General features: G+C 39.9%; 2 protein-coding genes across 4 annotated transcripts in view; both read right to left on the reverse strand.

The window, feature by feature from the left end:
* The window catches only part of LOC121526783 (zinc finger protein DPF3-like), a 40,073-nt gene extending 38,171 nt beyond the window's left edge, over positions 1-1,902 (reverse strand). For all 3 annotated transcript variants that reach the window (XR_005993342.1, XM_041813527.1, XM_041813526.1), the window contains exon 1: positions 1,851-1,902. Coding sequence is in view for 2 of the 3 variants with exons in the window: in XM_041813527.1 (XP_041669461.1) it covers positions 1,851-1,882 (32 nt within the window). In the remaining variant the exon portion in view is untranslated. The remainder of the gene's footprint in view (positions 1-1,850) is intronic.
* Positions 1,903-2,437: 535 nt separating this feature from the next.
* LOC121526298 (zinc finger FYVE domain-containing protein 1-like) lies at positions 2,438-16,248 on the reverse strand. The gene is made up of 11 exons (XM_041812821.1): positions 14,840-16,248; positions 14,247-14,751; positions 12,682-12,896; positions 12,331-12,437; positions 11,505-11,613; positions 9,377-9,474; positions 9,071-9,188; positions 8,547-8,717; positions 8,147-8,327; positions 7,939-8,052; positions 2,438-4,514 (listed from the first exon to the last, which is right to left on the reverse strand). Exons 1-11 carry the CDS (start codon positions 15,347-15,349, stop codon positions 4,282-4,284), a joined length of 2,361 nt encoding a protein of 786 aa, XP_041668755.1. The 5' UTR covers positions 15,350-16,248; the 3' UTR covers positions 2,438-4,281.
* Between the last annotated feature and the right edge of the window lie 308 nt (positions 16,249-16,556).

The raw sequence follows: 16,556 nt of genomic DNA on the forward strand, positions 1-16,556 counted from the left end.
AGCAGTTCTATCCTTGCAAAGAATGAAATGGCATCAAAGCATGCAAAATGTCAACAACCATTGATTTTCCAACAAAGATATGTACATTTTAAATCCTGCTTTGGAGGTATCAGCTGATACCCAGATCAAGGTATCAGAAAATAAAGAATGATAATGTAACATGTATCGTTGTCAGCCACAACACCAGGATGTTAAACTTCAATACAAGAACAAATCAAACAATATGAATACCAGTTTCGATCCCATGACAACAAAAAAGAAGTAAAAGGCAAACAAGATTTAGCAGATTTTAAGCAAATTCCTGCACAATTTGTTTGTGCAATTGTGACACAAGCTCTTTAAGCTTTTAGCCTCCTCTGCTATCTGCCTGTTTGTAAGAGACAAAAAATATTTTTTTGGCATATTTACATGCAAAAAAGGACTTGAGAAACATCAGTATTTGCTGCTCTCACACACACAAAACAACTTAGGGTTAACAATATTACTAAAGAAGTGTAGATTTGGTGCTTTAAGGTTTTTGATTATTACAATTCTAAAGTTTTAAACATGGGGTATCAAAAAGCAAGTATTGAAAATCATATCTATGTAGCTTAGTGCAGGACTGCACCACTCATTACATTATTAGAGGTAGGTATTGCCAAAACTAGACGTGTCACATGCAAAATTACATGTCTGAAGAGGACAATTAGGTGTCACAGACATAATCCTGCACTCTCTCCTCTGTGCAGTAGCAATGTGCAGATAATGGCAACAGTGATGTGAAAGGTGTTTTGTGAGGTCTCATGTGCTCGTTGTCCGCGGAGGTGCCACGGTACCTCTGTGGAGGAGCAGATGGTTCTCCTGCTTGTGCCCAACACTTCCTCTCTGTCGGAGCATCTCTCTGACAGATGGGCCCAGGATCCTGGACCAAGCTAATCTCCAGCACTCCTCCACTTAAAGGCACAGTGGAGAGCCTGCTCAGTGCCTCCACAGTCCCACAGACAGAGCCATGATGGTGAGAGGAGCACATCAATACAGGCGGTTCTGTCACGTCAAAGTGAACGTGCGTGAGCTTAAATGCAAAGTGTGGAGTGGAGTTAAAATGCTAAAATGACATGAAACTGGAGGCTAATTGTATCTTATTGCAGTTTTGTGTTAAACAGAAGAATAGGTGAAACAATACAGAAGAACAAAGGAGAAATAGGGAAAAAGGTGGAGCATTGCTTTGAAGTTAGGGGGTAAAATTGAGTATTGCACGAGCTCTTTAAGCACGAGGTGTCAGTCTACTTCAAACGGTTGCCTCAAATTGCTGTCACTTTTGTCGTTTTCGCCAGCAAGCATGCAAATAAGCTACAAAATGCCTCCTCCCTTTGCTTTACCGGGTCCTGACCACGTCTGCGCTCGGAGGAGCCAAAGTTGACATGTCGACAATTCACACTAACTATAAACGACTTTCGGAATGTCAGACGATATTCCGCCGCTGTGCCCGGCCGAGCACGAAGAAAATCGGCTTTTAATTATTCGGAGCAGCGCAGAGGCACGCTGTCGACAGTTTTCAAATAAATTTATAGCCAAGGAAAGACGACACTCTGTCGTGTTGAATGCATAACCGTGTGGAGGAGACGCTCTTCTTGGGCATTCAAAATGTCAGGCAGTCGTTTTCGCACATGTTTAAGACAAAATGTTAAAATCTGGAATAAAAGAACTATACGGGGCTACTTTGCCATGGAAGAAGTGCATAAAATGAATTCAGACAGCTTTATCTTTCCTATGCACACGGCTGGAAATCACATGCACCGATAGCCATTGTTAATATACAAGTTGGCCGCAAAGTAATGATTCAAAATTTCCTAAATGTTTAAATTACTTACGCTTTTAGTGGATTCTGAATGACAGCCGCCATTTTGCTACAATGTAACGCAATATCGGCGTCTTGCAGTTCTGAGGGAAACCTACAGCAATCGACCAATCAGAGCTCGGGGTGAATTCGTGGACCAATGCATGCGCAGTATACACGGATGGGGCGTGGCTTTATGAGGGTAAACTGTCAAAATTATTTTAAAGGGTTTTCCTTGTATTTATAATGTAGACTGTAAGTGAATAACAACACTTTTAAAGAGACCTCCACTTGAGCTTTGATTACATATCAAAAGCAGCTATTCTGAGGGATTACAGAGTGCAGGAGGCACAGAATATCAACATAGAAGCTTGGGGTTTAAATATTAAAATGATTATTAATCATTTAGCATCATCATTAAGCACCAAGCAAATATTTTTCCCCTCTATTCCTGCAGCTCTAGAGTTAGAGAGGAATAAAAGCAAGGCTCATGGTGCTCAGGCTTGCACACGATCTTTTCCTCCCACATACAGTACAGTAAGTGGTTTGACACAGAGGTTTAAACACACAAATCCACACACACTAAAGACACAGATTATGTTTTCAGCAAAGAGGTGGTGATATAACTTTAATGTTAAGCATATTTATCAAGTATTCACACATCAACTCAAGTTGGTTTCCAACAGTTTTAATTGAGTTTCAGCTTGATTTGTAGTGTGTTCATAGCACCCGAGCTAATCCAAAACTTGGACATCAATATTTGCATTTGCACACATTTGAATGGACATAAAACTCCAGTACAAGTCATCTACCATGATCTAGTTCCTATTCTATGCTGTGCAATTTTAGCATCTCAAACAGGGGTGTGTGTGATGCAACATTCAGTCACATAAATCTATTTTGAGACGAGGCAGACACAGCATCTTCTCATCAGACATCAGAACCAAAAAGTTCCACGTACAGAGCAAAGGGAGGAGTAACTTTATCTACAAAGCTTACAATCGACAAAGATTTTTTTTTTCTCATTTTCAACGACAAAATACAAGCAGAAGTGTTAAAGGCATCACTTTGTGCTTTGTATGACATCCTCTTTACTCAATGACTCAAACTAGTAATGATGCAAGACAGGTTAAAGCTCTCAGTCACTAAATATGATTCAATAAACTGATTTTTTTTCTTGCCACATTTTAGCAACAAATTTTCTGTGTAATTACAGACAAAAAAAAACACTAAAAGAAGAGGTGGCATTAGAAATAAAATAAATGATCATACAGTAACTGATGTAAAAAAAAAAAGAACAAAATCAATAACGGATGTAAATAACAGAAAAAAAAAACTGGCTGGGAGGAGTTAAAACTGCACAAAATGTGTTGACCTTTGTCAGACCTGTGGGAGAAAATTCAGTTTGCAAAACTGGTTTGAAAACAATTTAGATATCCTTGAGCTCAGCAAAACAATATCAGTGCAACCAACCAGACAGTTTATTTTCTGAAAACAAGAAAATCAGATGTCAAGAAAACAAACAAACATTTTATGACTCATGAACACGTAAAATGCCGCTTAAGAGAGATGGTGAGGTTTGCTCAGAGGTCATGCTCCGAGCAGAAAAAGGCCATGGATTCCTCACACTGCCATGCATGCCAGACTGCTAATAATTTTTCTTTTCAATACATAAATAATTTCCAACATTTCAAATGTACACTCTAACATAGTTCTTTGTCTTCATACAAACACAAAGTACATGATAAAATATAAACATCATACCAGCACAGACACAGTGACCTGAATGATTTTTGGCACACCAGATATCCACAACGGAGACCCGACTGTAGCAGATTACAGCTCAGTTAGCGACAGACTAATTGATCATGTGGATATCTGGAATTTGGCCATGGTAAGCAACAGCCTATAACAGCTGAAAAAGGCTTAGTGCAAAAACTAAAATGTTGCAATACAGCATGCAATGGAACCTGCAGTTACACCTGCACAGATATAAAATATCTCCTTGCCATTACACGCACGACATCAGAGAAACAATAAGAAGAATCGCTGGAAACTAATCACACCAACCCTGTAGGGTTCTCAACTAGCTAGTAATCTTTAAATGATACTTTTTTTTCATATTTTCTGATAGTAGAAAAATAGCTCAACAGCCATATTTAACATAAAATCAGGGATTTGTGTCAATAAGAATTAAAATATTCACTCTGTGAATAATCAGAGTGGAAATGCCGATTTCACACTCAGTCAAGTAACTCACATGTTCTGGCTGCTCTACAAAGGCCACAGGAACTCTGAAATCCCAAATCTGCTAAATATGCTATATAAAGATTACGCCTAAAAACTTCCTTTCCACAGATACGAGACAGAACCATCAGAGGAACAGAGGTAAAGCAGTGTCAGACTGCGAGCTGAGTGAATGACTGGTTCTCTCTGGTGCTCCGAGGAAGGAAGATTGTCCCTCGTTAAAGTTCCCCAGGCTTCTGGTTGCAGCTGGTGCACACGCGCACAGGGTGGTCCCAGCCTCGAGACGGGACCGAGCGACGATCCGGGGAGCAGTCGTCGCACACTCCTTGGCCACATGCGCGGCAGTGGTGCTTGGACAGCTTGGCAGTGAACTCGCGTTGGCAGTTGTGGCAGGCGAGGATGTCCTGGTCGGGCACCCAGTAGGCGGGACGGGCGGCGTCTTTTACCAGGCCTACAGAGGGGTGAAGCAAAAATTAGCACAGATTAGTGAGGGAATAAGCTAATACTTATGATTGTCACATAGTCATTTTAAACCTAGATTAAAAGTTGATTATCAGTCTTGATGGACTCTCTAATAATTTTATGTCAGCCAGCTTAGCATAAAAACTGCAATCAGAGGGAAACTGCTAAAATCAGTCTGAAGGACACCATTATTTTGTGACAATACTGCTTAAAACAGGAGGAATTCAAGCTGACATTCCTTCAAGTAACGCTACCAAGGCTTACCCATTCGCATATACATCTTGTTTATCAGTAAAATCTCGTTCATCTATCAGCTGTTGGCTGCATGTCACATCGATCAGAAACTTAACATGAGTCATGTAACATCTTGTTCTACACTGCAGGGGTAAACTTAGCAGAATATCCTCTGCCATAGAGTGCTTTATATGCTCCAAAAACCAGAGATACAGTCACTAATGAACGCGTGGCTTGTTGTCTGACCCACATGATCACTGCTAAATGAACTTTTGCGTGCCCATCAGTGTCAAAGCTACAACCACAAAACAACTTCAGACAAAAATATCCTGCAGATTACAGCAAACATGTTATTAACAAGCAGATTTATGTGGAAGAAGAAGCAGAAGTGTTTGTAATGGTGATTATTCCTGATAGAAGATTAGAAATAGTTAGATTGAATTGATGCAGCTTTTAAATTTCAGTCTGTTTTACTCATGTCTTTCAACATATAAAGATAACTTAGGCTTATCAAACAGCTTTGATTATCTTTATCTTCATTAGAATTGTATCGATAGGAAGCGAAGTAATGAGGATGTGACAGACTATTAACATGCATGAATATTTGATGTGAAGTGCTGTTAGTGCATATTTAGATCGTTGAGTCATTTGTAAGACAAGATATAAACTTCAGCGCAAGAGGATTCAAAGTTCCAACTTTAACAGGTTTTCCCTATCAGTTACATAGATTATGGTGCTCTGTCTGATTTCTATTGCCATGGTCTATTTTGCCCCGCCAACTTTACATTTTATAAAGCCTAGGTCAGCCTGCTCAGCAGTGAACCCGTACGTGCACGTAAGCCGTGCTGCATGCACAGAAAGTTGCACGGCGTATCCGTATGGATTGGCGCGCTCCTGTTGTGTCTCTCTCACATGCACGAACTGCCTCAATGTCTCATTTGTTAAACATTTTGGTAATATTCTCATCTTAAGTGACAAAACCCCAATATGCAAGTGTGTTTGTAGAGAAGATTAGGCTTCAGTCAGAAGTATAACTTAATAGGAAATGATCTAAGTCTTTATAGCAGGTATACAACCTGTTAAAACTTTTTGCATCCACTAACAAAGCAGAGAAAGGGAAGAAGGCATTCAGATTTTCATTTCAAGCTGAGTGAAACAGTCTCTGACTTTAGTCGTTTGTTGGATAATTCCTAATTCCTTTGGGAGTTGAGGAGAATACAGCTGCTGTAAACATTTCTGTTTCTGTGAATTAACTAATTCCTGAGTTACACGGACAAGGGAGGAGGAACAGAGTTAATAACAACCAATTATTTCTCTCTAAAATGCAAACTTGTCACAGAAATTCTATTTAAGTATAAATAAGAAAGACTTTGTTTTACTTAGGCCAACAAATATAAAATACCAACTCCACCATAAATTAAGGAATAAAAGTAAATAAAAAATACAGGAAATAAAGGCTGTGACACAATTATCTGGTGGAGACTAGTTTTACTTGAAATAAAAAAAAAAACTTGATTGTCAGGTCAGACAAGGAAAAAGCTGAAAACTTTAATTGGTCAATCAATTTATAATCCCATTACCTCTTATTTAATTACTAAAAGAGAAAAATGTTTCAAGAGGACAGAATTTTCACAGATTTAGCCTCTTCATTCTGCTTTAAAAATGCACAAGATTTGTATATTTAACTTCAAAATACCACAATTTTTAGTGAGATCCTAATTTGTTAAAACATGTTTTTGTGATTCTATATGATGGTTTGTCTCTGGATGTTTTCTTAGCAGGGGGCAACTGCATCCTGGAGTTTCTACTGGTTTCAACATGTTTACAGCCATGAAAATCTCACAACCCTTCATTCCCCTCTTGGATTTGTACCTCTTAATTTCCAGCCACAGACACCTTAATAACAAATATATGAAACGATACTTTTGACCCCTTCTTACTGAATATTGCTTGAATTTTCAGTAACTAAATATATCTGCAATTAATTACACTGTATAAAAGCTGGATTAGCATCTGTTCAGCTTGGCTGTATTTATTAATTCTGTGTTAGCATGAGAATTATCCATGCTTTCTTTTCCTCATCGCTGCTGGAAGTGCATCCTCAGTTCAAGAAATATGAATTCCTTGGTGGGGTAGCCATGGAAACATAAAAACAAGATTTAGAAACAAGTCAGATAATTTTGTTGTGATTGGAGCAAACTGTGTTCATAGGTATTTTTGGGCTGGTGATGAACATGGAGAGGTTTTCAGCAGGATCAGGTGATTGAAAGTGTTTTATCTTTGCCCTTCAACATTACACGTGGGTGGATAGTGGGCTTATGAGGCAGCCTCATACATATTATTACATATATAAGCATGATATCTATGATAAGAAAGATCTTACTGGATTTGAAAAAAAGGATTCAGACATGAGTAGAAAGAAAGGCCATAACTGGTCTCTATACATGCATCTGAGACATTCTCTCCTGAATATTTGTGAAGACTGTATACGTCTGATCAAGAACACTCTTTAAATGTCATGTAAATCTGCCTCCAAGCATTTATATCTTAAACAAATATCCTGTGGGTTTACACCAGGAAGTCTCATAAAATGAAATGTGTCAACAGGCTCACTGGTCATCTAACTCACCTTTGCACTAGTGTAAGAACCTGAACTCAAAGTCTGTGTTAAGCAGCCGAGCACTTCTGAGAGGAGATTGTACCATGATGTGTCCTGAAGAGCCAACTATTCACTTCTCTAGTCGCTGCGTGGGGGAGGATTCTTATTTTTTGGACAACAGAAATTTTGTTGGCAGGATTAATAAACTACAGAGAAGTGAAAAAAATCTGCTCAATCAAACATAATTTAAATCACTCTAAGTCTGCAGTAACATTGAATCAGTAGAACCCATTAAACATGCTGGGGATCAAATGACCTAGTTTGATTCTGAATTAACCTCTGGTAATAGTGTTTGTACTATAACAACATGATGATTCAGATGGTCTGTACTTCTTAACAGTGAGGTTTTGTAGGTTTCCCAAAGTTCAAATGAGAGACAAAACCTCAGTATTTTCCTCTCTGACTGTAAATAGCCACATTACGCCTCTGCCACCAGAGGGCATTGCACTCTCACACTTACTGGGTCATCTATTCACGTTACATAACAGTCCTGTTGAGGCTTGTTTTGGGCAACACTCACCAAGTGGGATGTCAATAGCTGTGACCACAACCCCGATGGTGTTGGTCACTGCTTCTCCGACCTTTCTGGCAAGGGTTCCACCTTCCTCCTCCTCAAGCTCTGCCTCCAGAAGCTCTGCAGAAAGAAAACAACTTTGCTGAAGACGAGCTTTAAAGTGGAATTATGAGGAAATAGATGAAAAACGGGAAACAATATTGAGAGCACATACCTGCAAAAGAAGCTCTCTGCTCAAAGCAAATGTCACAAACTCTGACAGGAGCAAGACCCCAGCCTCTCTCAGGGACTGGCGCAGCTTTGGAAGAGCAGCCGTCGCAGAAGCCCTCCCCACAGGCACGGCAGTGATGTTTGGTGTCGTTGTCCTGGAAGACTGCGTGACACTTATGGCACACCTTGTAGAAGAGAGAAAACAACAAAAGCAGTTGAAGATGTTATTGACCTGGAGCTTGGGGGAAGAGGACACAATCTTTCCAGGTTTTATCTTGTGACCTGCAAACATGGATTGTGTAATAGGCACAGAGCAGCGCACACAGTAAACATCCCCCTGGACATGAAAGTGTTGACTTGGCTGCTGGTGGCAGAGGAGGAGGGGGGGGCTGTGTGTCACTCACCAAGATGAGGGAGTTGGGTTTCCAGTAGGCTGGGGCGATCTGATCTGTCAGCCAAGAGGTGACAGCTTTCGCAGGCTTGACACTGAGCTCTGACACAGACTGGGCCACAAGGTTTACTCCATCCAGAAGACGCTGAGCTGCATTGCTGTTGTCCTTTAAAAAGCCATCTGACTGCAGAGAAAACAACCATAAATGGGGGTTGTTTTGATACCAGAATTTTAGAAAATATATAAGTAAAACACAAATGATCTCCATACTTGTCTCAATATCAGAGTGACTAAGATAAGAGTCTTTGGCACCAAAAATTGACTTTTTTAAAAATTCTTCTATTACTAAAAACTACAGGCAAACTCCTGCATACTGTATCAGAAAAAAACACTAAAGTGTCAAAGTTAAGACACCCTCATTATAAACTGGATAAATCAGCAATTAAAGCCATTTCAATGAGGCTTTATGATTACAAATAATCATGGAAATATGTTCAAAATCAGATAAAGACACAAAAAAGAATCTGCTTCTCTTACCCCTGGCCATACATGCTGGATCTCAGTGCGCACAACAGTATCCACAGGATCCTGATTCCCATACCAGTACTGACGACTGCGATAGATCACTCCACAGTATGGACACTCAATAACATACCTGTTCAATACAGTAAATGTAAAACTCAGAGAAGATAAAAACATTTGAATGTGATATGGAGCATGCAGGTTGATTTTAAAAGACTTTGACAGTAAGTCAGAGCTGGGAACACCAGCGCTAAAATTAGGCTCGGTACAAGGTAACCGAGCCTGGTTATTCATGCCCCAGGTCACTCAGCTGAGACTCACCCAGACCAAGCGTATTTAGCAAGACCCATCCACGGAGAGTCGGAGGAAGCAGAAGTCTTAGGGACAACAATCACTTCCTTTCCAGCTTCGTAGCAGGCCTAAAGTGAAGCACAAACACAGCAACTTTAGATTCGAGTAGTATAAGAGTGATAAAAACATCAGTGGAGGAGAAGCGGAAAGCTACTTCTTGGAACGTATAAATTAACAGCCTATATTGCTATGGAAGTTACCCCCTATATTAATGAGCAAGAATATAACTACTGGTGCAAGCTTTAATGTATGTACGATGCTTACAAAAATATTCACCCATTTGGATGTTTTATCCTTTTATTGATTTTTTAAATCATTTATGTTCAATATAATTTGGCTATTTTTGACAAAAAAAAGAAAAAACTCTATAAGGTCAGAATGAACAAAATTTATACAAAATAATTTCAAATGAATAAAAATAAGTAATGTAAAATAAGTGACTGCATAAATATTTACTCCCTTCAAGTCAGTATTTAGTACCTTTAGCACCTTTGGTTGCAATCATAGCACTGAGTCTGTGTGGATAGGTCTCAATCAGTCTTATGCATCTGGATGCCGCTATTTTACTTCACTCGTCTTTGTAAAACTGCTCAAACTCTGTCAGGTTGCAAGAAATCAGCTTTTTTGTAGTCCAGCCAGAAATTCACCATTGAATTGAGGTCTGGGCTTTAACTCAGCCACGTCAGACCATTCACCTTGTTTCTTTAAACCATCTCTGTGTAGCTTTCACTACATGCTTCGGGTCATTGTCTTGCTGGAAAATAAATCTTCCCTTAAGATGTAGTTCTCTTGCAGACTGAATAAGATCATCCTCCAGGATTTTCCTTTATTTTAAAGGCATTCATTTTTACCCACTACCTTTACAAGCCTTCCAGAGCCAGCTGCTGAGAAGCATCCCGCCAGCATGATGCTGCCACCACCGTGCTTCACAGTGGTGATGGTGTGTTTGTGGTGATGTGCAGTGCTTGGTGTCTGCCAAATATAGTGTCTTGTCTGATGGTCAAAAAGACCCATTTTGGTCTCATCCGACCAAAGAACTTTCTTCAGCTTGATCATGGAGTCTGCCACATGCCTTTTGGCAAACTCTAGTCCAGATTTAATCTGTGTTTTCTTCAACAGTGGCTTCCTCTTTGCCATTATCCCATAAAGCTTGGACTGGTGAAGAACTCGGGCAATAGTTGTTGAATGCCGAGTCTCTCCCATCTAAGTTGCTGAAGCCTCTAACTACTTCAGATCAATTGTATTTTATTTTTTATTTAACCTTCATTTAACTAGATAAAGACCCATTGATATCGAGATCTCTTTCACAAGGGTGACCTGGTCAATATCTTGCACAGCCACTCAGTTTGTGAGGATGGCCTGATGTAGGCAGATTTACACATGTGCTATATTCCTTCCATTTCTTGATGATAGATTTAACTGAACTCATGGGGATGCCTAGAGCCTTGGAATTTTTTTTTTGTATCCATCTCCTGACTATTTTTCAATAACCATTTCTCTGAGTTGCCTGGAGTGTACTTTAGTCTTCGTGGCATAATGGTAGCCAGGAATACTGATAAACCAGTGACTGGACTTCTACATATTGGTGTATTAACCATTGCAGAAACATAAAAAATGATTTTGGTAATTACCAATGCTGTTAATTTAGGGCAGCTGTGGCATAAACCTTACTTTGGGTGGTGGTCTAATAAATTTGTTAAGCACAATATATATATATTGACCATGATTGATTTATAAAATCAATTAAAGGGTTAAACATCCAAGGGTGTAAATAATTTTTAAAGGCAGGTATATTAAATGTTATACATTCTGCTTTCTGTACCTTTCATTTATTTCTTCTCTTTAATCCTAAACTTTGAAAACTATCACCTACTTTTCTGTAAACTAATGTTACTACACCTCCCTCTTTACTGAGTGTAGTAGAGAGCGTAGAGTGTCAATCTGACACAGCTATTGTGTAGAAAGGGGCATATTTTTCTGATTTTAAAAAGAAAAATGGGGTCACTGCAGACTCTTTATGCTCTTAACTCCACTGCCATTTATCTGTAAAATGCTTTCTAGCATGATCCTCAGAGGCTCAAGTGAAAACAGTGCTTACCTTGCAGGTGTAAATGCGGTTATCATACTGAGCAGAATAACGACAGCGATGTTTTGCTTCATGGCACATTCCTTCCTTTAAGTGGTTCATGCCATTCTTGCAGCCAGATCTGAGAAAGTAATATGTACTTACATTAAACTTAAATGAACACTATGTTGGAATTTTTAACAACTGGAAAGCAAGAGATTTAAAAGTAAAATTAAATACTCCTTAAAGCTTTCAAAACAAGAAAAAAAGCACAGTTTTTATAGTTTTATTGGTACCTTTCTTCTTAGCTACTGTGGCAGCAGCAATGGCATATGTTGCATGGCAGACTACTGGATAAAGAAGCGTAAACTGCGACTAGAAGCTGGCATTCTGTTTCTGTACCTCATTTATGTTTTGTTCTGCTTACTTGTGATGGACCAAGATTATTCTCTACCACTAACTGCATGTTCTAGTGTTTAAGCACCCCCTGTAATATGGAACTCTCCAATGTCCCATAACACTTTGACCTTAGTAAACGTAATAAAAGCTAAACATACTGCACAGCTTGTTACACTGAGGAATTTGAAGAGTGTACAACCATGATCCTTTCATGATGAATTTCACAAAATGAGGGGGAAAAGCTGCTGAAAGTGGACTTCCTGGTTAACACTGCAAGATACTCACAAAGCATTTGGGAATCCCTTGCAGTGTCAACCAGGGGTCCACTTTCAACAGTTTTTTTTCTCCTTCTTTTTGAGAAATATGTTCATAAAGCGTGAAGTAAATACTTATGGGGTGCAGTTTTTAAAAACGTCTGTAATAAGCATAACTTTTTAAAATCTTTTTTAAAGTCACTTACCCACAACTGAGGCACAGGCTGGAGCAGGTGAAGTATTCATCAGGAAAGAAGCAGCTGTGGGCTACAAGCTCACCTGTAATTTCCCCATTAAAGCGCTCACTCAGAGCCTGAGGGGAAAATCAAGGAGAAGAGGCAATCAGCTAACCAAGACAAAACATAAAATGCATTCAAAAAGAAAACAAGAAAATGAAAAGCCCACAACCCGAATCCTTTATTCCTGAATCTAAGAAACCAGTTTGAACTATATAGTGGCAATAATTAAGTGTTACCATGCATTCAACCGGTGTTCTACAACAAAAATTGGCCTGGTTTGGAGCAGGCCAGATGCCAGTCGGCTTCATACAGCCCTACCTGCAGGGCTTTAAAGATGACTACGGGGGTGCGAGGGGATCGGGTGGCGTTGTTGTCCAGGAGCTGCTCGAGTTTGTTCTGCAGGCCGCGGAAATCTGTAGGTGGATTCAAAGTCTGAGTTCCCCAGTACTGCACGGAGCTGAACGCCTCTGGGAAACGGGAGAGCTTCTTGAAGCGCTCGGACAGCAGCCGGTCAACAGACTCAGATGACTTATCTAGAGAAATAGACAAGAATTTACAATAGAATGTATAAACAACATGCTGCAGAAAATATGAATAAATGTTGGGTGGTTCCCTCTCAAGGAAAGATGTGACATTCAGTGGCATCATTCTATTCATAAAGATCTCAGTAAAAATACTATCATGCCCAGCAGAGCCTTTCCTTTCTCTGGTGGGCTTTAACTTATCAAGACCCAAGTTAACCAGGGTGCAAAGACTACAAGATTATTTCACTCTAGAGAAAGTTAAGTTCAAATGTATTTCAGTAAAAGTAAAGTAACTAGTCCCAGCTAAAAGCGAAAGCTAATTTATTTAAGTAGTGAGTGATTTCTTTTATACCTGGGGTTAAAAAGTAAAATATGATATTTCCTTCATTTGCAGGGTGTAAGAAACAAGAGAACATGATCCTTTACCAGGCTGTTTGATTAAAGGAACACCTTCATAATAAAGTGCATTGCAATAGATAATTTTGTATGTAATGTGAAATCATCTTATCCCTTTTTTCCACTGACTAAAAGATGGAAACATAAGCCAAAAATACAGTTGCTTTCACAAAGATGACAGAAAGTATTTACATCCTCTTTCAGCCATTTAGTAGAATGATTTTATTTAGTAATGGATGCTTTTAAATGTGACAAAGCACAACACACCTCCCTCAAAATATACATAAAAAGTAGTGGTTCTAAAAGCTACTCCAAAAGTAAAACACACAAACAAGCTACTTACTTGCTGTAACCTGAGCAAATGTAATGTTATTCTCTATTCCAGCAAATTTAGCTTTTGGACAATCTAGGAATCTCATTTTAAACCTCACAGCCTCTTTTCTCTTTGTTGTAACTGTATAAATTTTTTTTCTAGGAATGCATGACATTATCTGTCTGTGGGTATGAGCACAAATACATGATCCTTACAAATGTGGCATCATTTTAAAGGGTAATAAACAGGCTTTCCACTGGTGTAAGATTTATTACCAAGAAGCATTGTTACAACAAAGAAATAATCTACCAAATACAAATTTCCTTACTTTTTGTTATAAGTTTACTTTGACTTCACCAAACAGCATCCACATTTTTTGACCAGAAAAGGGTGTTTAAACAAAATTTGGAATGCTAAGTGCTACCTCTGACGTTATGTAAAAGAGACAGAGCAACACTGCAGCCTAATATTTGCTAAACCTGTTATTATCTGCAGGGCTAAAGTCTTAGATCACTTCAGACACACCGGCCCGTCCCTTACAGGGATGCAGACCAAAATTGATGGTGACACAGTCATAATCAAGTTATCAGGCCTTCACTTGGGTAATGAATGTGAAACAGAGAGCATTCATGAGAGGGTTAGGGTTTTACCTGATCCAAGAAGCTTAGTGTGAACGGTTTCATGGAAGATGACCACAGCAGGCCCCAGTGTTGACAGAGGGACATCCAGGCCACAGCGAGCTGTTGTTGCCTTAAGTTCCTTAGTAAAATGCTTCAAGTAAGCATCCGAGGCGTCCCCAAGGAACTTGAACAGATCGTCATGGAGACGATCAGCGTGGGTGCGGTAGATAACAAGGTCGGAGATGGCGAGTACCTTGAGCAATAGGCGTGTTCTCTGGCCCTGTTTGGAGCTGTTCCCCAGTAGCCCCTCTGTATCGATGACCACAACCTTACGGCTGGGGTCAAACGCCGCCCACACGCCCACCGTACATGACTCTTGTGTAGGAGAGGTTTTGAACACCTCTCTGCCCATGAAGAACGTGTGGTTCAGGGTGTGAGATTTACCCTCGCCTGTGTTGCCAAAGATGGACACCACCTTCAGGAGCTGGTCAGGGTCACAGCTCAGACGTTTGACAAATGAACTTTCATCCTTTATCTTTGGAGAAAAACAATAGTTTTGATGTTAATATTGGCTAGCGAAACAACATAATGTGCAACCAAAGTGTCCCATTTGCACTACTCACCTGCATTTCCTCATTCTCATCCACCAAGAGAAAACTCGAAACCTTCTCCAGCAGCTTGGCTCTCTGAGATTTGGTCTCATTGTCTATTTGGACAGCAGGCAGGACAGATGTTTGGACAGAGCTAACCTCTGCAGGTTTGGGTGGAGGAGGGTAAGATGTTAGCTGGTGTTTCTTCTTGTTGCCTCCACTGTGGGTGCGTTTCTGACAGTCTTGGCACAGGTTAACTTTGCAGTTCTGGCAGCGAACCACAGATCTACGGCGCTTGCTGTTCTCCCCATTTCCTCCTTTGCAGTTGTCACAATATGGGACGTGACCAGGACCTATCTGAACCCGCTCATGGTTCTTCAGGCTCTCCTGATTGTGGAGCTCCAGCTCACAGCGGACACACTGCAAGCTTTTGCATTCATCACACTCAAATGCAGCCTCCTCAGAGCCACCACAGGCGTAACTCTCCTGACATATTAGACTGGTATTGACTCCCTTTTCTGAAGATGAGCCATGGCCACTCATCGTTTCTTACAAGGGAAACTTTTATAAGAAGCAGTGCTTCTCGAAACTCTTATCAACAGCAGCCGTTTACTCCTATATTAAGTGAAGAAATATGTCTACTAGCACTAATAACAGAGATGAACTGCTAAAAAATAAGCTTAAAACAGCTGCATGGTTTCAACGCTGAATATCTGAACAATGTAAGATGATAATGCTAAATTTAATTAATAATAAAACGGCAAAATTACATAATATAGTGCAACTAACAGTGAGGCAATGAAGCAGAAACAGCCGTCTCCTTGAGTAACACCTAATATCTTATTACCATTAGCAGTTAGCTTGTTCGTGTTTAAAAGTTAGCATTTAGCTGCAGTAACAGATAAAGTATATATATTAAGTTAACGAATAACAGTAATAATAATACAGAAATAAATGTCGGTATCTCGTACCAACCGAGACAATGAACTCTCTCTGAAGAGATGAATGTGCAAATGTTGATGCTAACAACAGGCTAGCTAGCAAACTGACCCTCAAACAGCTCACGGCTAAACTCGGCGGTTAATTTGGCAACAAAGCAGTTTAATGTAACTCCCAGCTAGCTGGTTTCGACGGACAGTTACAACTTTTCCCGAAGAAAAGCTGTGATAAGCGAGCCAGAGAGCCCTAGCAGTTCATATCCGTCCTTAAAAGCAGCTAGCTTTCAGTCTGTCAACTGAGCTGTAACAACATATCAACAAAAACAACAGTCCGTCGATGTCTGCAGCTCGGAGATCCGCGGACTGCTTCACTGAACGACAGGAGGGAAATCCAGGAGAGAAAAGTCTTTAAAAGTGTTTCTGTGTTTGAATCCTTCCGAGCAGTGTCATTGTTTTGTTCTTCAGCCCCCTCCCTGCCAGATCTCTCTTGCTACGTTATTTTGTTGCCAGGTCAGATCAGCTGATCAGATTATTTTCAGTCACAGGGTCAATGGAAGGTACGGCGCGGTTGCATGATGGGAAATGTAGTTATACGGGACAGAAATAGAGCTGGGCACCCAAATTAAGGCGACGACTTCTGAGCGGCTGTAAAGTATTTTTTAAGACCGAATAAATTATTTTTCCCCGAATTTAACTGAAGTGATTTATAGTTAGTTGACTATTTGCGCTAAAAAAGAAAGAACAGCCAATCTTTCACCAAAGGCTGCAAAGCTGGAGGGTTATAGTTGTTTTGTATGTAAACTAAGACTTGT

This window comes from Cheilinus undulatus, linkage group 18, assembly GCF_018320785.1.
Source record: "Cheilinus undulatus linkage group 18, ASM1832078v1, whole genome shotgun sequence".
Classification (NCBI taxonomy): Eukaryota; Metazoa; Chordata; class Actinopteri; order Labriformes; family Labridae; genus Cheilinus; species Cheilinus undulatus.